General features: G+C 43.6%; 1 protein-coding gene across 6 annotated transcripts in view; it reads right to left on the bottom strand.

Moving 5' to 3' along the window:
• Positions 1-8905: 8905 nt before the first annotated feature.
• Positions 8906-25789, bottom strand: part of Wdr59 (WD repeat domain 59) — a 241877-nt gene continuing 224993 nt past the window's right edge. For all 6 annotated transcript variants that reach the window (XM_045767261.2, XM_045767260.2, XM_045767262.2 and 3 more), the window contains 5 exons: positions 23020-23096; positions 19446-19547; positions 14452-14548; positions 13001-13154; positions 8906-9471 (listed from right to left, as the gene is read on the bottom strand). In XM_045767261.2, the coding sequence (XP_045623217.1) occupies positions 9335-9471; positions 13001-13154; positions 14452-14548; positions 19446-19547; positions 23020-23096 (567 nt within the window). In that variant the 3' untranslated portion in view covers positions 8906-9334. The remainder of the gene's footprint in view (positions 9472-13000; positions 13155-14451; positions 14549-19445; positions 19548-23019; positions 23097-25789) is intronic.

Genomic DNA, 25789 nt, shown 5'->3' with positions numbered 1-25789 from the left:
ACCATGTGCCAATTCAGGAAGCTTTCCACGTTCCTCACTGCATGTCAGCTCAGGACCTCACTACCATGTTGGGAGGCAGTTGAAGACTAACCAATCAACATCCCAGGCTGGAGAGCAGTGCCAGCTCGGGGAGAATTTACCACCTGCAAAAAATTTAATACTCTTAACAATCTACACCATCTATCTCATCTTTACCTAGCCCCCAAACCTTACATTTGTCAGCATTAAACTGCATCTGGTAGTCTTAACCATTTCAAAACTATATAGGGCATCGGTATTTTTTATTTGCCAATTCTGCAGCTATTGCACTCTAAACCATAATCTTGCGAATAACCGAGGTCCAAGGAGAGCTTTTTGGCACCACTAACAACACTTCTCCCAACTTAACCCCATTTATATTAATTTCCTTTGGTACAGCCATGACCTAATCAACTTCAGTCAGCATTCCCAATGATCCGAGCCCCTATCAATTTTGCGCCACTATCACAATCTCTGCTGAAGTCAAGGTACACAATCACAAACCTTATCACCATTTCCTCAACTATGCAACCTAATCCATGAACATTTAGTAATAAAACTATGCGATTCATGTATCTAGTCATGTTTCTCAAAAAGAGTAGAGAAATGGCACTTGCAATGTTAGATTCTAGTAACTTTCCTCACAATAGACCAAGCTAATTGGTCACTAACCTAAGTGTTAAATTTAACTCAAACTTTTCCTTTAAAACTTGCTATATTAGGAACTTTCCACGACCGGCCTTTACCGACATAATTAAATAGGGTAAAAACGGTATATTAAATGCAGTAAAACTACGGTAAATTCAATATGATAAACTTGCATTCTTTAAGCATGGGCTGCATAGTAAGTGAACTAAACTAAATGTTAAGCACCCTGGCAAACCACTTCGTTCTATTCAATTTCTTTATTTCATCACTTTGTCCGGCTAGAATTTTTAGATTAGATTAAAGGAATACCCTCCCTGGTAACTGCTGAACTAGTTAACCAAATACAAATATTTAGGTAAAATACTTTCATAAAACCCGTCTACTTCCCCCACCAGTAGACTTGTTCAGCTAAAGGCATAATGTAATGTTCAACTTTAGTAAATAAATACTTAAAAAAACTACCCCATCTGTATAGTTACCGGTTACCTGACATTCTACGCTTAAAATAACCCATCTATTCCCCATAATTGTTCGATATAACTTACCTCTCACCCGCTGGTCGAGTACACAGCAGTATATATCCTCCTCCATCACTCACCGTGTGGATACTATTTCACTCTGGCCGCAAATTGCTTCAAATCACCTACGTTGTCCTTAAACATATATAGAAGAGCAACTGATCGTAACACCCGTATAGCGATCATCACATAACGTGGGAACATTAGTAGTACTGCTGTCAAAACATAGATGGCGCCAGGACAAACGGTAATTCCTATGGACTCGGATACAAGACACTCCGTACATTGACAACATTCGGACACCAGCTTTAGACGTTTCGCATATGTGTACGTGTTCCATATTAAAACGACAATATAATGCTATTAACAATTAAAATCTTCTATTTAACAGGCATATAGTTATTAAATGAAGTTTAGTGATGTAATAGACATAATCCGGAGTTGGTAAGGACGCCGCCCGCCAGCGTAAACACAACACACCCGAATGCCCACAAACACGATACAACGCACAAAACACAACACTTCTGTCAGTTTTTTTATTGTAACGGTTCTATTGTTACGTAAAGTATGGTGACAAATAAACACAGACACTAAGATACTATATATATATATTTGGTCGAATATACAGAAGTACACAGGTGATACTTTGGTGTGAGTTGAGCGCACTGAGCGTCGGTACAGTATCTCGCAAGTGTCTGCTCTAGACCACACTTGAAAGTAGACTCTGGTTAATGTTTGCTATTCTGCTGCTATATTTCATTCAAAATGATCTGCTACCAGAAATTTTAGCCAAATATCCCCAAGTTTGCTAACTGTAGGTAGTAACTGAGTGATTGTAACCTATCCACCGCTGCCCACTGGATGGGGGGCGGTGTGCAGGACAAACATATTAATTTTGACACTAGCTCTCCACATATGTCAGTTGCTTAATTTAGAACCTGTACTTGAGGTCGATCTCGAACCCATTGTTGATGTGACGACTTATATTGAATTTTGTAACTAGCTCATCAAGATTGTAACTTGCTTAGCTAAATGAATTGTGGGGTTCAGTCCCTGAGCCCATTATAGTGCCTCTGTAACCCTTTCCACTACCGCCCACAAGATGGGTATGGGGTACATAATAAATTAACTAAACTAAAGAGTTAAATTCAGTCACATCAGTGTTAGGAATCCTGTAGACTGCTCCCACACTGGTTATTCTCCTCAGTTCAAGAGGCTGTTGTGCCGATGGCACAACTCTGGCTCTATCCTTTGAGCAGTGCTGCAACACCACAGTGCGGTGTTGTTGTTCAGTGTTGGTGGTGTGCGAGCCAGGAGTAACACAAGAGTACTGGGGTTGCATGCACCTAGGGCCACCTTCCTTAGGTGCCCTGTAAGTACTGTCCCTGCGGCCTAGGGTTATCTTCTCTGAGCTATTCGAGAACTACCTCCACATAGTTATGTTGCTGCTCATTGATTGCCTGCCTTTGGGGTTCAGCTGGGGTGGTTCTTACTCCTGTTTGACCTTGGGTAGGAGGTAGGTTTGTCGCTGGCTTGGGAGCGAGGTACTACGCTGCTGTTTGATATACGCATAGCGACCGGTTCTGTTCACCTGGAGACGTTGTGCTTTTGCTGTTTTTTTTTTTTTGCCTGGTGGGAGGTCTGCCTGATGTGGCGGTAGGACCACTTGTATGATTTTGGTGGCCTTTCACTAGGTCCCCGTGCTTGCACACGTCGCAGGGGTTCAGCTATTAGTTTGTTTGCTTGGTAGCTCTGGGATAACCAGTTAGCAGTATCTCGCCTGGGCTTCCCTTAGTAGTCAGCCTAAGGGGCCCTGGGAACCCCTTTGGGGCTCATTGGTCCGATGGAGGAGACCTCTGAGTCCCACCTCGCTTTGTGAGAATTTGAAGATTGCTCTGTCCCCTTGACTCAGGGTGACATTCACCGTCTATGCCTCCGCCATGCTGCTTGTTGGGTCAGTGACACCTTTGACCCGGATGTAACGGTCAGTTGCACAAAATCTACCATCTCTCCTTCCCCCTTCCCACTTTCCCTCCTGCCTCTGTTCATCCCTTCCCCTTATTTCCTTCTCTTCTTCTCTTCCCTCACTCCCATTTCGTCGCTCCTGGCCTTCACCTGCCATAAAACTGCGGAGTCAAGTGTCCTTAGGCAAGTGAGACCGTCGCAGCCCAATCCTCTTCATCAATCCTCCTTCCCAATCCTACTACCCAACCATTCCCCTCTCTCTTGTTTCCTCTATAGCCATTAATGAATGAGGGGGAATAAACTCACCCGGTGTCATGTACTCCTGCTCCGGTTTCCTGGATGTAGCGTGGGAACAAGTGAAAAATCTGCAGTATTAAAACATAACTTTCAGGGCAGGCCTATAGCCTATCCTGGAGCTTGATTGGTGGAAACTCAGGGAGGCCTAGTGGGCGGAGCTAGTCAGGGCACTGGTTGGCTAGACTAAGGCCTAGAGCCGAACTTTTGAAATCATTGGCGCTAGACGTGGAGAAGTGGTGGTGTATTGGGCCTAGGGAAATAGTGTGGGTGGAGCTTTCCTCCACTGGTAAGCTCGAGAAAGGAAATTATTGTCAGTGTGTCCTGGGAGTGTTTGGGGTGGGAACTCGGTCAGGCATCAAGGGCCTGAGGGAGAGAGTCATTCAACATCTGTGGCCGGTAATTGCAGGAATAAAATAGTGTGTGTCTGAGTTTTGGTACATCAGTTATTGCACTCCGTTTATATTGCCTCATAAGGATGTATTTATAGTAGTATATATTTTCGTGCCAATTTATTAAATACACATCTTTTGTTAAATAAAGTGAATATTGATTTAGTGGTATCTAGTTAATCCCCTTATTAATTCTGAGTCGTTATATGTCGTGTTTATGCTGTATTGGAAGTCCCTCTATCCTCAGTAAGTAAAGTTTTCTATACTTAATTCCCAAGCATTATTTGCCCAGATTCCCATGCCCTTTGAGTTTCATAATTATTGATTTCTGTCCTTCCTGGGAGATCAGTAGTGCAGGCACATTCTTGCATGCGCAGTTTAGGTTGCTGCAACGCGCAAGGTTGCTTGCCTTTCCGGATGCCTTGCAGCTGCCTCGCTTTGGTTATAGGGACTTGGGGAGGGGGGGTGTTAGTCGCCTCGACTTTGGTTCCATCTGCACCCCCTAGTCCTTCCCCTGCTGTGGTTCATCCTACTACCAGCTCCCAAAAGTCTGAGGGTTTCGGAGTCGGGGCAGGGTTTGCCTGGTGGCGAGTCTCGGGCGGTTTCGGGGACTGCCCCTTCCGGATCGGCGGCAGAGGCATTCGAGCCTGTTCCTCCTGCTGCATGGAGCCCTTGGGCCGTACCAGCGGGCCCCCCTTCATCCCGGTTTTTCCGGCGGACTCTGCTTTTTCTCCAGAGGTAGAGGGTTTGGAGAACTGCTCAGCCCCAGGTCCCAATGTGTAGGTTCCCGGGCCTGGGGAGGAGTTGACTTGGGGGGCTTGGGGCCCATTTGACCCCGCTTGAGTGTTGGTACCCTCAGCATGGGGCTTTTTGTTACAGGGGGAGGGGTTTTCCTATCCCGCCTCCCTGTACGAGTTTGATATGAGTGCGACTCCTCCCTGGGATCGGTTCGGGGTTCCCTTGGGGTCTTCGGTTCCCTCCTCCCAGAGGTTTTTGGCTTCCTGCATCATACCAAAGGTGGTGCAGGAGGCCCTTGTGGCTTACCTCTTACGAGACCAGGATTACGCCTCGGTAATGGATCCTCCTTCTTTAGAGTTTGGCTCCTTGTTTCCTTACTGGGTGCATTACGAAGTGCTGGAGTCTTCCTGGTTGGCAGACTGCCCTTTCTTTTTGTTGGAGTTGTGGCATTCATTCTGTCGGACCTGTGCGCTTGAATGGCGGGAATTGACTACAGCTGTTCAGGTTTACCTAGGGGCGAGTTTGAGCACCTCAATGCGTGCTTGTTTGCCCCCGTCCTTCCTCGTGATGTCGGCCAGGTGCAGCTTCACGTGTTCCCTCCCTTTCGGCGTAACTGGTGGCCGAGGATTTGCATGCCCATGGGCATTTGGCTTCGGTTTTGCGCTTTTTTTCCCTGCTGGAGCTGTCTTCGGACTGGCTCGGGAAGGATGTGGAGGAGCTGGGATCCGGGCCGGTGTCCACTGTGGTGTTTGCTTCGGCAGCTTGGCCGTCGACTGCCTTGTTGAGGTTGTTTGCGCCAATTCTGAAGGAAGCAGTGTCTCTGTTCTTTGCTTCTCGCCTTGCGTGCCGACAGGCAGTGCTCGTCCACTCTTTGGAATCGACTTGGGCTCTGGCTCTTAGATTTTCATCCCCTTTTTGTCCATTGCTGTTAGCAGAGCCTGCGATGGTGCATTTTCTGCAAGTGGCTTCGTCTAGTTGCCGGCCTATGTCGGACTTGTTGGTTCTCCGGGGGGCAGAGGGGGGTCGTGGTGGTCCTGCCCAGAAGGGTCGTGCCAGGTCTTGGGGTTCCTTCGCTCATCGTAAGCCAGTAGAGTATTGCCAGATTCGGGACCAGCACCACCTGTGGAGCCATCAGCGTCTGGTGAGCTCAGTGATCGCTTTGAGTGTCGGTTGGACTCTCGTAGAGGTAGTCGGCCCTTTCGCTGGTCGCCCTGTTTGCTCTCGCCTGGTCCCACGATTCGTGGGCATTTCCTCCAGCCTGCAGTGGCATTGGATCGCTCGTCCTTTGGGAGAATCGGGTTTGGTAGGGCAGGCCTCTTCCCCTGCGCTCTGTCGGGTCATCTTGGAGTAGGTTCGCATGGGTTTGGTCGAAACGACAACGTCCCTCAGGTGGGTTTCTCGCCTGTTTTCAGTTCCGAAACAGGACTGGACTTGTCTCGTCTGAACCCGTGAGTTTATTGCCCCTCCTTTCAGATGACCATTCTCTCCCAAGTCCGGCTACTTTTGGCATCTGGTGCCTGGATGGTGCTCCTGAACCTTCGGGACGTTGTCGTTTGGCATGTCTCGAATCATCCGGGGTTCAGGGACTGGCTCAATTTTGTCATTAGACAACAAGCTTACTGCTTTTGTTGCCATACATTCGGTTTGAATCTGGCACCTCACGTGTTCACATGCCTTACCCGGGTCGTGGTGACCAGTTTGTGTCTGTTAGGGGTTCGGGTTCTGACTTACCTCGATGACTGGCTAATGTGAGCTCCCAGCCAGTCCGCGTGTCTGCTCGCTAGGGATTTGGTTCTTTTCCAGCTCTCCGGTTTTGGGTTCTTGGTGAACTGGAGGAAGTCCCATTTGGTTCCCTCTCAGGTTCGGGCTTGGCTGGGTCTTAAGGAACCACTAAACGGGTATGGTGAGCCAAAAAGCAACGAAGAGTGGCCGCCACACACCAGCCAGCCAGCCACTGGCCGACACTCCCTTCCTCCCTCCTCACTCGCCAACATTATCCTCCCACCATACTGTTTTTGCTTTTATTCACTATATACAGACATTATATACAGGTATCTACATACAGTATTTTGTTCACTATAACTGTACATCTAAGCTTGTATGGTGAGTTCAGGCAATAAGAGACGTAGCTACACACACACAGTCAGCTGGTGGTTGCCTCCTTCACTGGTTCAATGCCAGATGCACTAATATTTCTCCTCCAACAATACTGTTTGTGGTGTTATTACACTCTATGCACACATTATATATATAGGTATCTACATGTTTTATTCACCATAACTGTACAAATAAGCTGGTATAAAAATAAAATAAAATAAATGTTTATTCAGGTAAGGTACATACGTACAAGAGATTTTACAAAATTTGATAGATTTATAGATAGAGCTAGTACATACAATGCCTGGTGCCCAAAGACCATAGTGGCCATTAGTACACAACACATGTCATGCAGACAACACACCTCCCTCACCAAAATAGCGACTCCCAACATACTCCTATTGCTGTTATTACACTCTATACACACGTTGTATACAAGTATCTATATTTGTGTTCACCATAGCGAACCGCTAAGCTGGTATGGTAAGTGCAGTCAATAAAAGGTGGCCACACACAGTCAGAAGACATCACCTCCCTCCCTCCCTCCCTCAGCATTACTCCTCATACCATAGAGCAGTGCTAATTATCACCACACTCCTGCTATTATTAGAATCCTGGTTATTTTCATCACAGTCAGGGGTCTTCTGTAATACTATCATCGCTAAATAAAAGCATGTACATATATATAGCTTGACATTTTTAGGCGATGCTGTGGTCACAAGCTGAACAGCAGTGCTGCGCGCTAATGCTGCACGTGCCAGCCTTAGTGGCTCACTCAGAACTGAGGCTCCCACACCCGGATATGGTACCCACCATTTTTATCAAGATTGTTTGTTTACTATCGGCTTTGGCTGGATTATAGCTGCCCCCTAAACCTCGCGGGCATTTAAATAGTAATAAAGTGATAAACCGTCAATCGTATATGTATGTATTGTACAGTTTAAAGGTTAATGCACAGATTAGTTATGCATTTTGACAACATTCTTACCAAGTTTATTACACAACCTTATTCTCTGTTAACAATTACCAAATAGGGCCTCTACAGCTTTCCATAGCTTAGGGTTACATCAAGTCTAAATCTGGTCCTAGTTATATCCAAGGTGTTTTACAACTTATTTTGAATTGTCAAATCTCATTGGTGTTTGATTTGATTTGAAACTCAGCTCTGTGGTCTGATTGGCATTTCCTCGCAATGCTGACTTTTCCTTTCTTCTGGAACCCGTAAGGCTGTACATGAGGGTATCTAAACATGATACAGTACCTCGTTCTTCTATTGTGCCATTAGAAAAAATGTGGTTCATGGTAAAATTGTTGCACCTTGCAAATATTTGTGTTGCAACTACAGCTTTATGGTTACTGCACACCTTTGTGTGTTTTGATTCTGTTTTCTTAGTCTATGTTTGACTACATGGTATGTTTATATCTGCAATTCTCATATTAATTACCATATTTTCATCTTCATCTTGATTTTTCTGTGACACAAGTATTTGAATAATTTAACATTTTAGTGTTTACATTAATACAGTACATCTTTTGTGGACAAATAAATGTTCTGTAAATGGTCTTGTTAGAAAATTTCAATGGTAGTTTTTAAATCAGTATACGTAATGTCAGTTTTCAGTGTGTTCTGAGGGTTTCAAGTGTTAGTATCTATGTACAGTAGAGCACATGTTGAGTCTTCAACTATAAAGTTTTGTTCCCTATCTGTACTTGCTGTTACTGATCCTGATCTATTGATCCACCTGTGTAGTACTTGAAGATATTAGAAGCAGATCCGTTTCTATATTAACTCTTGCAATTATGCACAAGTTTTCCTTAAATAACCATAATCGTCACGTCTGCGTGCAACAATTCTCACAGTGCTTGCCTAATTAAATTGGCATGTATCTTATCGACATCATTATCAGTTTTTGCATTTATCATCTCAATGGAATTAATAGCTTTTATTGCATAATGTGTCCAACAAATTGTTATTGTTGACACTCCTGTCTTTAGTTAATGCTTCATAATATCATTTAGTGTACTATTTCTTAATCTAGTAAATATCTTGGTCAAGATGCACACGGCAAAATCTTTTAACCATATTTCAACCATCGGGTGTTAGGGGCTAGGCATAAGTTTAGGATCTCAGTCCATCTGTGTGCCCCCATTATGACTCACTGCATAGTTTAGTGATGGTGATAGTAGACCTTCATTACATTATTCAATTATTTTGTAAGGGCACACAAAAACACACACATTTATTCCTTTATAAATCTTATCAGTAGTTCTGATTCATTCACTTTCAAAAGATAAGACATGTACAAAACATTGTAAGGTTAAGCTGACTTCAGTAGACATCACACTAGTGTATCTTTGCCACAAGACATGCTGTACTGTACTGGGTATTTTGTGTAGGCCAAAAGACTGGAGTGAATGAATGCATAAATTATAACTTTACTTTAAATAATGGAAAATCAAACCATCTCTCTGCTAACTTAAACAATGGTAAAATTTGGCATCATAATTGTTCAATATAAATGCCATTAAAAAAGATAATCATGGTGACTATTAGGAACCTCATTATTAAAAAGAAGGAATACATAGGGTAAATAACACTGAAAAAAGTTGAAGTAATTGAAAAAAATATTTTCAGCGACATCTTTCTTCAAATTAGGAAGTTGTTCATCTGAAGAGATTATCCATTTCATCAATACAGTCACAACCACAACCAGTAGGACACTCGTTGTGGTCACGAAACCACTCCAACAAATGGTATGCATGACCACCATGACCGCACACAACGCAGAAATTGCTGGCTCCTGCAGGAAAAATACAACTATTGAGCTTCAGTTTAACTTGAATATAGAACAATAAAATTTAACACACAGTATGTAACAAATGAAAAAATGTTTTAACATTTTTCATTACTTATTATAAAGCTTGTAGTGTAATGTCAAATTGGTAAACTATTTGGTACCAGATCCACTTCAGTGCAACTGGAGATGCCTTCAGGAGACATTTATGTGGCAATCTTTTTTTATAAATAAAGCACAAAAATAATAAACCATTATTAACGAATATGAACTACCACTCCACTGTGTGATTCCTAATGAAACCTTGATGATGAGCAGATGTCTGGATTCCTGCTCCAATAGGGGGCCGCCGGAATACATGGGCCGATTTTACTCCTTGGGTCTTGATACTACTGTCAGGAAGTCCTATTCAACTGGGGACTGTCTCAAGGTGTTTGTCTAATGTGAATGACAAGTGTAGAGTTTTTGTTGATCTACAAGCAGCATTTGATAAAGCCAATGGGGAAGTAATCTTGTATGAATTAGCCAATCTGGGAATAACAGGAAGATTACTACATTGGATAAAAGATTATCTACAAGGGAGAAAAGGTCAGGTGTATTACCAAGGATACATATCTCAGGAAAGCAGATTTCAGTTAGGTATCCCCCAAGGGAAAGTGTTAAGTTCCTCCTTATTCAATATATTAATGAACAGATCAGCATCAGAGATGTATCCTCCAAGGGTCACAATCATATATGTTGATGACCTTCTTATACAAGGCACTGCTGGTAACAGAATTTAAACCGCTCTTAATATACTTGGTACAGCCTGTTACAAGTTAGGTTTAGTTTTAAATATAGCAAAATCAAATACAGTGGTACCTCAGCTTACGAATTAATCCGTTCCCAGAGATGGCTTGTAAGCCGAATATTCGTAAACTTAAGCGAATTTCCCCATAAGAAATAATGGAAATTGAATTAATCCGTTCCAGTCTCCCCAAAAAATTAACTTCAAAGTAAATTTTATATATAATTCACCCAAATCTTCAGTACTAAAATATGTACATGTTATTACTTACCTTTACTAATGACTCTTGTTGGCATATGGAAGACAGTGTGGAGGGGGAAGGAGGAGAGGTGCTAGTGTTTGGAAGGGAAGTCCCCTTCCATTATAACATCAGGCAGTGATGACTTCTCTGGGGTACATTCTATGGCACGTTTTGCCTGAATACCACTATTACCTGCTTGTGGTTCACTGCTTGCTTGTCTTACTAAGAATCTGTCTAAAGCCACTTTTTTTCTCTACATTTTAACACTTGTCTGTAGTAAGACATCACATTATCATTTAAAAGGTCAATGCAACGGCCTGCTACAGCTTTATCTGGGCGAGTTTTTTAAACAAAACTTTGCAGTTCTTCCCATACTTCACACATCTTCTTAATGAGGATGGGACATCCTCTACCTGCTTCTACTCAACTATTTTCTTAGGTTGAACCTTACCACTGACTTTCTTGGAACTCAAGGCAAGATTTATAATAATTTTTATGTTCAAATACCTAAAAATCCAAAAAACACTGAAATTCTTTACAAAGAATTCAGACACGATTGTCACTAGGTGATAGCCACTGGTAAACTGAGGCATGATCGCCATGCTACTATGCGCTAGGCCGGCCATACGCATATCGAACAAACTGGCCTGCCTACCCCTATCACTTTGTAGAAAAAAGAATTTATTTCTTCTTCATTCCTGCTCTCATTTAAATGTTTTGCCTCGGCGAGGTTCAGTTTCAGCTTCTCTCTATCTTCTTTTGAAAGATCTCGTCTTAACGACCACCCTTTCCCATCCTCATTACTTTGTAATTTTCTAGCATTCCTTAGTACTTCTTCCATCTGTTTGGCACCGTTTAGGGTGATCCTCAAAGGTCGATCTTTCCCTTTTACGTACCTGCCTATTCTCCTGTAGTCGCACACATTCTCTCTGTTTGTAAGACCTTCCACGAGGCCAACAATTTTATCTACTACTTTAGCTTCTTCTACAGCTCTTTCTGACCTAGATGTTATCGTCTTTTCTTTGCAGCCAAAAATGATCAGGGACTTACTCCGATGAACTGTGTTTTGCACCAACTTCGGGTTAGATGCCAATTCTTTTCTCACTTCCAGCCTAATGTTTGTTTTATCTTGGTTGCTGCAGTGTTTGACTTCCTTTACTGCTTCTTCTATTTTTTCCTTCTCCTTGGCCACTTGTGCATAAGTGAGTTGCATATCTTTCTTGCATTGTTCTATTCCCTGTGTAACTTCCTCCATCTGTGCTGACAAAAGCTGTTTCTCCTGTTGAATTTCCTTGCTTAACCTATTGTAGTCATTTATGTTTAAATTTACTTTAACTTCTTCCAAAGCTATTTTTAAGAGTTTATTTTCTTCTTCCATGGCTTTGCAATTTGTTTCCAATTGATTCTTATCCTTGCGCAAGTCTTTCACTAAACCCTCAAGACATAAAACTTTGCTATTCAAATGGTCATTACTTTCTTTCAATTTACTAATTATTTCTACATGAGAGTTCACTATAGTATCTAAATTTACCAACTTGTTATGTAGACTACTAATATCAATGCTTTCTTCATTGAATCCCTCAAAATCAAGCTCTGTTTTGTTTTTCCCCTTGCCAGTGGCCATCTTGAATGTTCTTCTCTGCACTGTAAACACTAGGGCAACTTTTTCTCATCCGATTCTTCACTTCCCTTAGCACTTTCCTGTTATCTCACCTATTTTTCAAGAGCACTATACCTTTATGTTCTCTGGGACACCACTCACTACCATCAACCTGTACTACAATACTTAGGATTGTTGAAATATGCTGGAGCTCCTCTGCTGCAAGTGTTGACCCTAGGGGTGTCACCTTTTGAATCCCTTTTTTGAATCAATTTTGAATCAATCTTTTTTGAATGAAAAAAAATTTTGAATTTGTGTGTGTGTGTGTGTGTGTGAGTGAAAGTGTCCAATGGTCAGATAGCGTGTGGAAGTGTCCAATGGTCAGATAGCGTGTGGAAGTGCCCAATGGTCAGATAGCGTGTGGAAGTGTCCAATGGTCAGATAGCGTGTGGAAGTGTCCAATGGTCAGATAGCGTGTGGAAGTGTCCAATGGTCAGATAGCGTGTGTGGAAGTGTCTTGGAGTCTGATAGTGTGTAAATACCTAAGTGTAGTGACAGGATGAGAGCTACTCTCATGGTGTTCCATCTTCCCAGTACTCTTTGTCACATAAAGGTATGAAACTACTGGTGGTTTTGGCTTCCTGGATGGATGCAGACAATTTTTTTTTAAGATGGCATCTGTTTATTAGAGTCCTCAGGAAAAGGATGTTAGCCCTATGTATCTGCGAGAGTTTTGAATCTTAAGATATATAGTACTAACAAAAATGATGTGCTAGTTGGTGCACACGCTTTCTCCATGACATCACTGTGTGCAGTACAGTGGTTAAGCACTAAGCAGCTAATGAGATGTCAGCCCTAACAACACTATGTTACTGTTAGCTAATAAAACTCGAATGAAAGAGCATACCTTTTACAGCAACATGGCATATTGCACAGCTGAAGGAAAAACGTCGACAGTAGAGACACTGCGGTCCTTTGGCAGACTGACCACAATGAACACAGTCAGTCTGGAACTCCACTCCTTTATGAGCTGGTGGCTGGACTTGCAGATACTTCAAGATCTGTAAATATTTATTTGTATTGGTTATTGAAGTGAATTATGATGAGACATTTATCAAAATAAACCATAAACTATGTAATGAAGAGAAGAACCTCCTCAAATTTACTAAAATTTGCTAAAGTGAAAAAGGACATACAGTGGGGCCTCGATTTACGATGGTAATCCGTTCCCAGAGACGAATCGTAAGTCGAAATATCGTAAGTCGAAACGATTTTTCCCATAAGAAATAAAGGGAATTGAATTAATCCGTTCCACACCCTCAAAAATATTAACTTAAAAATACATTTTATACTGAATACAATTTTTTTCTCTAACTCCAATACAGTACATATGTTTATCTTACCTTTATGGAAGACTCTTGATGGCGTATGGAAGATGGTGAGGAGGGGGAAGGAGGAGAGGTGTTACTGTTAGGAAGTGGAGTCACCTTCCATTATAACATCAGGCAGTAAGGACTTCTCTGGGGTACACATATTGGCACGTTTTGCCTGCATACCACTAGGACCTGCTTCTGGCTCAATGCTTGATTTTCTCACTAGAAATAGTTCCGTTGAAGATTGTTTTTCCGTTCTTTCCAACATTTGTCTGTAGTGAGGCATCACATTGTCATTAAAAATATCAATGTAATGGGCTGTTACAGCTTTATCTGGGTGATTCTTTTTAGCAAAGCTTTGCAGTCCTTCCCATATTGCACACATTTTCTTAATTAATGAGAAAGTGACATTCTCTAATGCCGCCCCGCTGCCTCCTCTGAAGATTTATTGTACTGCCTAGCTAGTTCAACAACACTAGTACCATTTTCATGTTTACATATGATCTCTTGCTTTTCCTCTATGGTAATTCTTACCTGTGTTTTCATATGTTGAACCTTACCACTGACTTTCTTGGGACCCATGGCATGATATATAATAATCAGTTTTATGTTCAAAAAAGCAAAAAAATCACCACAAAAACGGAATTTCTTATAGGGGTGATCGTCACTAAGTGGGCAGCTCTAGTAAATTGGGGCAGGTCGGCCTGCGTGACTGGGAACAACGCGCTTGGTCGACCCAAACGTGTACCAACAAATATCGTTAGTCGACGACACTATTGTAAGTCGAGTCGCATTTTTCGATCAAATTTACATCTTAACTCGAAATTATTGTAAGTCGGGGCAATCGTAAATCGAGGTGCCACTGTGCATCATTTTGATAGATTGAAGATGTTTCAATTTCCTGAAAGTGCAATATGGTACACCGAAATATAGAATATGAGAAGATATACAAAGTAGGCAAAGGGTACAAATGAAGAATGTTTACCATCGCTCGCTGCTGAAGTAGACCCCAACGGTAAAGAATGTCTGCATATGCTCGCTTCATCTCGTCAAACTGCTGACTTCTATTGCAGTCCAAAAATCTTTATGAAAAATAAATGTTTTATTTAAACTGACACCATATTTGACAACTCGATATTAGTTTTCTAATAAACAATCTTATAACCTAAGATATTAAGATATTAAAAAAGTACAGTATAACAAGAAAGCACTCTTAGAGTGCTTTCTGAGAGTCAATCAATTGATTATCTATCTCAAGTTTGTACACATGGAATTTTGAAAAAATGTAAACGTTATAATGTAATAATAAAGAGTTTTGAGTGTAATGAAATGCCCCCCTGTGTGGCTTCTGCCTCAGTAGCTGCCCTAGCTTACACACTGTCTGCTCTTGCCTACCACACAATCGCAAACTCCCGAACCGTGCTGTGAGCCCAAAGGAAGGACGGAGCCCAATACCCCTGACCAGCCTGGTGAGCGCTGGTCACAAAACCCCAGGCAAGAGACGAGGCGTCCATGAAAAGGGTGAAAAAGGGTGAAAAATTCACCCAAGAAGCTCGCTCGCACATCCAGGCGCATGTAAACAAACCGCAACGCCGCCCTGGTGGCCACGCCGGGAAACCAGCAGAAGAAAATGGCCACCAGAACAGAGGGCTATGACCGACACAAAAGATACGAAAACACGCCAGCAAAAGTGGGAAGCAAGCAGACTGGATGGGCGAAAAACTCCGCCCAAAAGCAGAAAACCCAGACAGGGGCAAATCGCCCCAGAACTGCTAGCAGGCATCCCCCACAGCCCCGGGAACCAGCAACAGAGGCCCCGGGGCAGAGCCATCCTCCAAGCCCTCCGCCCTTAAAGAAAAGGAAGAGTCCATGGGAAAGGCAGCAAGAAAGGGCCGCTGGTAAGACCCACAAGCCTCGGCAGGAGGAAAAAGCTCGAAAACCTCCGTCCCCAACCCGAACGGGACAGCCCCTGAAAACCGCCTGAGACTTGGCCCCAACTAAACCCCGACCCGACTCCGAAACCCGCAGACGGTCAGGAGCCGAGAACAGGGTGGGAAAGAGGCGAACAGCACCTAACCAAAACGGGGTGGCCTCGGGACATCCGATTGGGAAACCAACCTAGCGTGTTGCAGCAACCTAACCTAGCTTGCAACACGAATGCCGCCTGTACTCTGAACAGTAATAACATCAGGAGAGTACTGGAGAACAAGTAGAGAATATCTCTCGCAAGACTCCGGGTCAAGGTGTCAGTGACCCAACAGGCAACATGACGAAGGTAAAAGTGGCGACTGTCACCCGGAGACAAGGGCACAGCAACCAACGATCCCGTACAAGACAGGTTGGAACCCGGAAGACACATTCAATGGTCTACCAAGCCCAGACAGGGGTTTCCAGGGCCCATAGGCTAACTGCTACGGGAAGTCCGGGCAAGGTGTTGCTAACCGGTTAAGAAACCCAAAAATAACAAAGAGGGTAGAGGATAGCACTGACAACCTCTGCGACGTGTACAATCAAGGGGGCCTTGCAGAGGGTCACCAAACACTACCAGTGGAACTATAGCCACACTGGGCAGACCCCCACCAGGCAACTGAAAATAAAAACAAAAGAAAAACCCCGCAAGAGTACACCGTTTCCAGAGGCAATAGGAACCAGTCGCCGCTTAGGTGGCAGGTCGCGCAACACCTTGACGCCCTAACCAGCACAATACCAATCCTTACCCAGGGCCAAATAAGGGCCCAAAGCTCCAGCTGGCCCCAAAGGTGAGGCAATTGCCGAGCAGCAAGAACCTCTACGGGAATGGTTCCTGAACGCCCCAGGGAAGATAACCCTGTCACGCAGGGGCAGTACTCACAGGGCGCTTAGGGAAAGAAGCCCCTAAGCGTATGCAGCCCCGGCGCTGATGAGGTACTCCTGGCCACCGCACAACACAACACACGGCAGTGAATGCCACACAAGGCAAACACCGCCTAGGAAACTGAGGCCAGAGAAGCGTCTATCCCGTTGACATTAGCTTACGAACTGATGCTAGGCAGCTGGAACGGTAGATCCGGGGCTCCACCCTCCCCCTCTTGGGGCGGGGAAGGCTGCGTGGACGACCGGCGCGGCAGTAAAGAGTGATGTTCGCTTCTTTGCTTGTTTCCTTGGAATTGTAGGGAGTTTCTACCTCTGTTCGGTTTTTTGTTTTAGTTTTTTACCATGTGGGGTTTGTTTTGTTATGCCTACCTTTCTGGGTGCCTGACCTGGGTAGATGGCAGATAAGGAAAACCCCAACCACAAGGGGGTTTTCCAGGGCCATTGCTCCCTGAAATCTCTCTGAATGGGTCAGGTTCTGGCACTGGTCCCTGATAGGTCTGAACTCCTTAGCTAATGTCCCGGTCTAATATAACATACATTAGCCCGATAAGCTCCAGGCAGCCGTAGGGGCTCCCCACAGAAAGAGAGGCAATATCATCACTACATACAAAATAGTAATACTGTAGTAAAATTGATAGGGAAGAATTGCTGAGACCCGGAACTTCAAGGACAAGAGGTCATAGATTTAAACAAACGAAACAAAGCTGCCGGAGAAATATAAGAAAATTTATTTTTGTAAACAGAGTGGTAGACGGTTGGAACAAGTTAAGTGAGAAGGTGGTGGAGGCCAAAACCGTCAGTACAGTACAACCTTGATTCAACGTACCCCGATTCAACAAATCTCCGGCTAGTTTGCACACTTTTCAGGACGGATTTACTCACCTGGTTCGATAAACAATGGTTCCCCAAAACAGGGGATGTTTAGATATGTTTACAATCTCGAGACAGAGTTCACAGACTGGTGGAAAACTTTCCAATTCTATCACAGATTACAATTAATAATTCCCTCATATGACAAGTTAGATTATACAAGTGGATCACACAAGTGGATCACGCAAGTGGACCACACAAGTAAATCACACAAGTGGACCGCACAAGTGGTCCACAAGTGGTTCACAAGTGGCCCATAAGCTTACGATGTTGGGACAGAGTTCACAGAGTGGTAGAAAACTTTCTCATTCTATCACAGATTACAATTAATAATTCCTTCATAAGACAAGTTGGATCACACAAATGGACCACACAACAAGTGAACCATATGAACCAAACATCAGCCAGAATGGTCCACACAACAAGTGAAGCATATTAACCAAACACCAGCCAGAATGGTCCACACAAGTGAACTGAGTTTCCATGATTTTTGTTCACTGATTTGTGGCACACGTATCTTGAGGATATCTTGAGGTTATCTTGAGATGATTTCAGGGCTTTTTTAGTGTCCCCGCGGCCCGGTCCTCGACCAGGCCTCCAACTCCAGGAAGCAGCCCATGACAGCTAATTAACACCCAGGTACCTATTTTACTGCTAGGTAACAGGGGCATAGGGTGAAAGAAACTCTGCCCATTGCTTCTCGCTGGCGCCCGGGATCGAACCCGGGACCACAGGATCACAAGTCCAGCGTGCTGTCCACTCGGCCGACCGGATCCACCGGATTTTTGTAAATTAATTTAAAGGCTGAAGCGTGATTAGCTAGCTACATGTGGTAAAATCTCCTTATAGACATTTTCTGTGATGAAACAAGATGAGTGAGGGTGAACAGATAAGGGAATACTGTACTGTAAACCTCACTTGGTTTCCTTCGTGTGTGTTGTCATAGTTCAGTGACCCATGACTTTGAAAGTTTCAGATTAATAAATCATTTCTAAAAACCAGTGTTTTAATAGCTCTTTATTATCCTAATTATCCTAAATAAAGTATACATAAGTGCCACAGCTCCCTGTGCCTCTGAAAGGGGACCAATAAAGGAAGGAAGGCTTTGGATCCTCAGTGAACCAGATAACTCCACGGCTGATGGTAACTAGTAGTTGGCACAACATCAGAGATGGTAGCTTCACGGAGCCACAAGGGGCTCCCTCAGAAAAGTAGAAATGAGAAATCTTCCAAAAGCCTTTCAAAGTATGCACTATTCAATTCAACTACTACACCAAACTAGGCCTATAGGGTATATTATGAAGGGAAAGTTCAGGTGTCCCTGTAGCGTCTTGAGCTCACAACAGGAAAGCTAGCATCTGCACATTAGCAAGCAGATATTGGTGCCTAGAAGCAACATAGACTGTAGCAGGATAGAGGTCATTCTTATATCCTAACAATCTGAACCACTGGCAAGGCAGGAGGGGGGCCTGGCTGTAACAGGGATTTCTCAAAGTGAAAGAGAAACCAAACTTAATAAGCACATGAGGAATGGAATCCCTGGCTAGCAGATTAGTACAGTGGCTGGGAGCCAAAAGAAATAAATCATCTAGGTAGGTCATAATTTGGATCTCCTAGTGCTGAAGCTTGCACCATGTTTCATCAAAGGTGGTAAGTGGTGAGTTCTCCTTGAAACCCCCTGACAGTCCCTAAACTGCATATGGATCCCTAAACATCCTGCAGTTCCAGGAAAATAATCTCAGACTGGCATGATATCACCAGGTGAGCCAAGGGCATGGTGGTCACCTTGTAGAGATCCCTATCATGACAGGGAGGAAATGTTACCAGTTGCTTAGATGTACCTCTTCTGTCCACCGGAGAAATGAGCCACTTCCTAATAAAGCAACCACGTGGGCTAGCTCAGAGTGTGTGTGTGTGTGCACACTGACAACCTCCATACAATAGATGGAACCCAGCCTCCAAATGTACCTCCACCTTCTTGCCACCAGTCATGCATGCCTTCAGTCACATTAACATGTTCATGTTAAAGGCTGGTGTGCCAAAACAGTGCCATGCTCCCATAAATATGATTACTTGAAGTTTCACACTGCTTTTTTCTAATGAATTATGAAAGCTATCTTAAACTAGCTGGAAGTAGCAACAGCTTCAAGAAAAGAACTTGATAGTCTCACTTTGTTGTTCCTTAACAATAAAGGTGGTAAGATAAATTCTTTAATTATTATGAAAAGTAAATGAAAGACGAAAATGCATTAATACCTGGCTGAAGTTTTCTGGAGTGTGTCAGTTGACTCCAGGGCTGGTAAGTCTACCTCTTGAGAAGGTCTTGCAGCTTCTGACAGTGATCCTTCAGAGTTGGATCTGCAAACAAAAGTATTAATAACATTAAAATTTTCCAAAATATTGTACAATATCATTAGATTATCCACAGGAATTGTCAGTAATGAACTGATTACTCATATCCTTATGTAGAAATGAGAAATCATTTCTACTATATAGAAATAGTGTAGAAATTAAGAAATTATTTCTACATAAGCATACCCACATAGGAAGTGTTACATAAGGATTTCTACACAAGGAGAACCAAACAAACCAGTGTTAAATGTAATGCAACGGCATTTTCTCGGTGAGCCCTGGAGGCTTCCTGGAGGCTCCCTGGAGCTTATCGGGCTAATGTACTTTATATTAGACTGGGACATTAGCTATGGAGTTTAGACCTACCAGGGACCAGAGCCGGAACTTGGCCCCCTTCCGAGAGGTTTCAGGGAGCAATGGCCCTGTAAGACCCCCTTGTGAGTGGGGTTTTTTCTTATCTGCCATCGACTGGGGTTAGGCACCCAGAAAGGTAGGCATAACAAAACAAACCCCACATGGTAAGAAATTAAAACAAAAAAACAAACATAGAGGTAGAAACTCCCTACAATCCCAAGAAAACAAGCAAACATCACACTTTACTGCCGCGCTGCTTGTCCGCACAGACCTCCCCTCCCCTCTCGGGGAGGGGGGGCCCCTCGGACCTCACCGCACTGGCTGCCTAGCACTCCAGTTCGGAAGCCAAGTTTCAAACAACGCGAAAAAAATGCCGACCAGTAGGAGAGAGGGTTGCCCGGGAGCTTCCGAGGCTCACCCCGAAAAAGGTTATTCATTTCATTCAATGCTGGTTTTCTGTGGGAAGCCCCTACAGCTCCCTGGAGCTAAATACCCAAAGAGAAAGAAAATAGGGACTTACCCAGGAGGCAGCTGCCACAAATTCCTCAACACGAAGTCGAGACAACTGGCTGCAACCTATGACCCAAAGCAACACAAGAATGCCCAGGAGCAGGCGCGTTCACCAAATAACGGACGGCCAGGACCCTGTTCGATCTCCAAAATCCCCGCACCTCAATATGAGCCCAAGACATATTACCAAACATGGCAGCCAAAGTTGCAAATTTCCGAACGTCATGGGCGCGAGGATAGACTGCAGGCTGACAAGACTTAATAACCCTGCGGACAACCTGGGAGACCCGAGCCCTGGAACAGGAAACGAGGGAAACTGGATCAACCCAAAGCGCATCCCCAGCTACCCCACCCGTGGCATGCAGGTAACAGCAAAGAGCCGCAACCGGACACAACGCATGATGCACTCGCGGCCGAACCAACCAAGCATCAATGACCCAAGGATCCCTCCGGAAAGCAGTCATCTCATTCTTCGCCAGAAAAGATGGAGAAGACTGCAAACATACAAACCAACTCCCAGGATCAAAAGAGCAGAAACCCCTGCACCGGAGGAGAATATGAAGCTCCCCTACCCGACCCCCAGAGGCCTAAGTCAACAAAAACAGGGCCTTGGTCCTTCTGGGCAGGACCACCACAGCCCACCCAGAGAACCAACAAGTCCAAAATAGGCCAGCAACTAGACATAGGCGCCTGCAGAAAATGCACTACCGCACACACTGCAAACAGCAATGGACAAAAGGGCGACAAAAATCTAAGAGCCAAGGCCCAAGCAGATTCCAAAGAGTGGACGAGCATTGTCTGTCGTCATGCGAGACGAGAAGCAAACAACAGAGACACCGTTCCTTCAGAATCGGCGCATACAACTTCAACAGTGCAGCCGACGCCCGAGCTGCCGAGACAAGCGCACCGGACACCAGCCCGGAACCTAGCTCTTCCACGTCCTCTGCGAGCCAGTTCGAAGATAGCTCCAGCAGGGAAAAGAATAGCAAATCTGAAGCCAAATGCCCCGGTCAATGACTGTCACAAACATAACAGCCTCTTGAACTGAGCTTTCTGGGTACCTGACCTGGTAGATGACAGACATAAACTGCTTCCAATTACATGGGGGGTGACAATAAGCCATTGCTCCTCGTGCCTCTCTTGAGGGGCCCAGGTTCTGGTGCTGGTCCCAGGTAGGCCTAGAACTCCATTGATTGACTGTTGGCACGGTCTAACATATGCACATCAGTCCGATATGGCTCTGGGCAGCCGAAGGGGCTCTCCACAGAAACCCCTACAGAAATGGTTTCCCAAATGCACCAGGGAAGAGTACCCTAGCATGCAAGGGTAGTACTCACAGGGAACTTAGGGAAGGTTGCCCTAAGCGCATGCATCCCCGATACACTTCAGGTACACCTGGCCACCACACCACAAAAAGCAGAAGGCACCACTAAGGAAAACACTGCAGAGAAATTGAAGCCAGCAATGACGACCACCATGGATTGCATTAGCTGATGAACTGGAATGGCTAGGGTGCCGGGGCTCTCCCCTCCCCCTCCAGGGATGAGGGGGGGGGGGCTGCGAGGATGAGCGATTCAATGAGGTAGTGAAATGTTTGCTCGTTTCCTTGGGATTGGAGGGAGTTCTGCTTCTGTTCGGTTTTCGGTTGCAATTTTCTTACCATGTGGGGTTTTTTTTTTTATGCCTACAGTAGCTATCTGAGTGCATAACCCCAGTTGATGGCAGATAAGGAAAACCCATAACCACAGGGGTTTTCCAGGGCCATTGTTCCCTGTGCCTCTCTGAGGGGTCTAGGTTCTGGCCCGTGGTCCCCAGTAGGCTAAACTCCTATGACTAATGCCCTGGTCTATTGAATTACATATCAGCCCGATAGCTCTAGGGAGCTGAAGGAGCTCCTCTCAGAAAACCAGCGTTGAATGAAATGAAACGCCATTTTCTGGGTGAGCCCCAGAGGCTCCATGAAACTATCCAAACTGACTTCTTTTTTTTTTTTTTTGAGATATATACAGTACAAGAGTTGTTACATTCTTGAACTGCCACTAGTATGCATAGCGTTTCGGGCAGGTCCCTGGAATACAATTCCCGCCGCGAAGAATCGTTGTTACAACCAAGTACACATTTTACTGTTGCGTTAAACATAGGCTACAGTTAAGGAATTGCACCCAGGATGGGCGGATAAGGATGAACCCTGAACATATCTGTTGTGCCTCACCATGAACCCTGAACATACCTGTTGTGCCTCACCATGAACCCTGAACATACCTGTTGTGCCTCACCATGAACCCTGAACATACCTGTTGTGCCTCACCATGAACCCTGAACATACCTGTTGTGCCTCACCATGAACCCTGAACATACCTGTTGTGCCTCACCATGAACCCTGAACATACCTGTTGTGCCTCACCATGAACCCTGAACATACCTGTTGTGCCTCACCATGAACCCTGAACATACCTGTTGTGCCTCACCGTGAACCCTGAACATACCTGTTGTGCCTCACCATGAACTCTGAACATACCTGTTGTGCCTCACCATGAACCCTGAACATACCTGTTGTGCCTCACCATGAACCCTGAACATACCTGTTGTGCCTCACCATGAACCCTGAACATACCTGTTGTGCCTCACCGTGCATGTGTCCCAACCTTCCAAGCTCAGACAATGGATGGTGTTGTATGGTGATCCTCCTGTCTGAAATACAAAATGCAAATTAATCTCGGTTGAAGATAATCTTGTGAATAAGTACCTCACCATGAATAAAATGTTAATTCATTTACCAGAATAGAAAACTTACTTATTATAACTGAGAAAACTAAAGACAAAATCATAAAATGAATACAATATTTACATGCTAGACTACATTGAGAAAATTAATACTAGTCATGAAATATGTTCACACTTAATACAGCATTAATTAATGAACAGGAACAAACCTTGAACACTGGCTCAAACTGATGACCTTAAAGCAAGCAAGATTGAAGCAACATTATTGCATGATTTATTAAGAAATTTAAAGCAAATTTTGGAAAGAACACATCAGTGTAAACTTACACAAAAGTCTTCAGCCTCACTTTTTAATAAATAAAATTTATATATTAAAGAACTATGCTGACTAGCAAACATTTTGTTTCATATATATTTACAGTATTTAATATTTATTGTCTTTTGTTTAATAACTCATTTTTGTAATCATCACTATTGTTTAAAAGCTGTCTCTGGCATGAACATAAGATAACTAATCAATCCAGTGTAAAATATAGTAGGATTAAACAGTTACTGATAATGTACAGTCTTGGACGTGACACGTTTGTGTCTACAGGAGCATGCCAGAAAATATCAACTATAACACCTCAACATATATATATGTAAGTTTCATATGCCTGAAACGTACAATTAGTAAACAAAATCCAACCATATTACAAACTTTATTTCTGAAATGTAGTAATTGCCCAGATACTTCTACATTACAGAGTAATCTACACCACTGGTTTAACCACTCACAAATACAAGTCATCTAATGTCAATATATATTATGCCAATTAGTCTATGTAAGCCATTTTTAATGTGAGCAGAAGAATGCAGCACAAATTAGCCTCAGGCTTGTGGGTGACAAGCAGAGCACAATGAGAAACATATTTTTATAGTACAGATCACACCAAATAACACAACCAGAACAAAATTAACACACGCCTCTTATATACGAAAAAAAAAAGTCACCACATAGCAGGGTTTTTTTGTTCATGCTACAGAAAGACATGTTATAACATTAACTCTAAGCAAAACGTTCTAAACCAAATTCAAGATTCATTTGTTAGAATGAAAACTTTAGACTTTTTATTAATATATCTTTATTTAAGGTTTAATTTAAGCATGATTCCTCATACATAGGCCATTTAAAATTGTTATACTAACAAATATAATTTTCTATAAATTATGTAAATTAAATCACAGGGTCATAATCAGTCGGTTTTAAAGACAAAATAGTTACATTATCTTTACTATAAATTACCCCAAACCCTTAAAGAAATACATCTAGATACTGTACTAAAAATAAAGCACCAAATACTGTACAGGACAATTCCAAAGAGTAATATATAATAGACTATGATACTCAGTTTAAAGAAGAATTCCATGAATAAAATACTCCAGTACAAGGTACACAAGATACAGCAGTGACTTTGACCTTCACAGAAATATTGAAGCTACTTAATTTATTAGATTAAACACACGATCTAGAGTACAACTCCACTTAAACTTTACCTAACTAGGTTAAAAGTGCTTTAAAGTTCTTATAGATCTGCTTACAATTATCAATATCTGATACATGTATTCAGCTACAGCAGTTAAAAACCCAGCATTGAATGTAATGAAATGCCAATTTCTAGAGGAGCCCAGTGGCTCCCTGAAGCTATCTCCTGAGATTGCTTCATACTAAAAGGTCACATCAACTGCGGTTAGTTTTGATTGGCTTCCGGGGACCAGAGCTAGAGCCAGAACACAGGCACAGAGAGCAGGTGACAATCTGCCACCTCACAAGAAAAAGCATCCAGAAAGTCAGTGCAGCTTTACAGACAACTAGAGGCTTCACCAAAAATGAAGTCTCAAAAAGCTGCCAAGCAACTACTGAAAACAAGTCACACAAGGGATTCACCCAAACGAGCTTGAAACTCATTAGTACCGATTACCACCACCAGGCAGCCTGGCTCCAGCTTTTAGTCGACTCCCGAAATCAATTCTCAACCTGAAGAACAAACTCATGATCAACCAATGAACCTGGAACATGGGAGAGAGGGCAGGGAGCCACAGGCATTTCATTATATTCACTGCTGGGTTTCTAGAGGAAACCCCTTGTGGCTTCCTGAAGCTAATCTAACCACAGAGAACAAGAAAGGAAGGAGGAGAGGTGGCAGGCACTAACGACGAAGAAGAGAAACCAGGCCAGGTGACACATCCCAAAGCCACACACAACTGATTTGGCCCCAGAACAATAACCATATACTGGGCCATTCTGTTAGAATGCCAAAGCCCCCAAGCCCGAATATCAGCCCATGACATATTAGAGAAGACAGTGGCATATTTACGATCATGGGCCAGACGGGAGATCTTAGGCTGGTTAGACTTTATGATATTGCAGACAACCTGGGAAATGTGAGACTTGGAACAAGAAACCAAGGAAACAAGATCAACCAACAAGGCATCCACCAACACACAACCAGTGGCATGCAGGTAGCGGCAAAGAGCCACCACAAGACACAACAAATGATGCACGCCCAGCTGAACCAACTAAGCATCGATCACCTAAGAATGCCTCTGAAAGCCCACCGACTCATTCTTCACCAGAAAAGAAGAAAGAAAGCAGCTGCAAACTAACAAACTGGCTTCCA

The sequence above is a fragment of the Procambarus clarkii genome, chromosome 89 (assembly GCF_040958095.1).
Source record: "Procambarus clarkii isolate CNS0578487 chromosome 89, FALCON_Pclarkii_2.0, whole genome shotgun sequence".
In the NCBI taxonomy this organism is placed as follows: Eukaryota; Metazoa; Arthropoda; class Malacostraca; order Decapoda; family Cambaridae; genus Procambarus; species Procambarus clarkii.
This window is presented reverse-complemented; position numbering and strand designations above follow the sequence as displayed.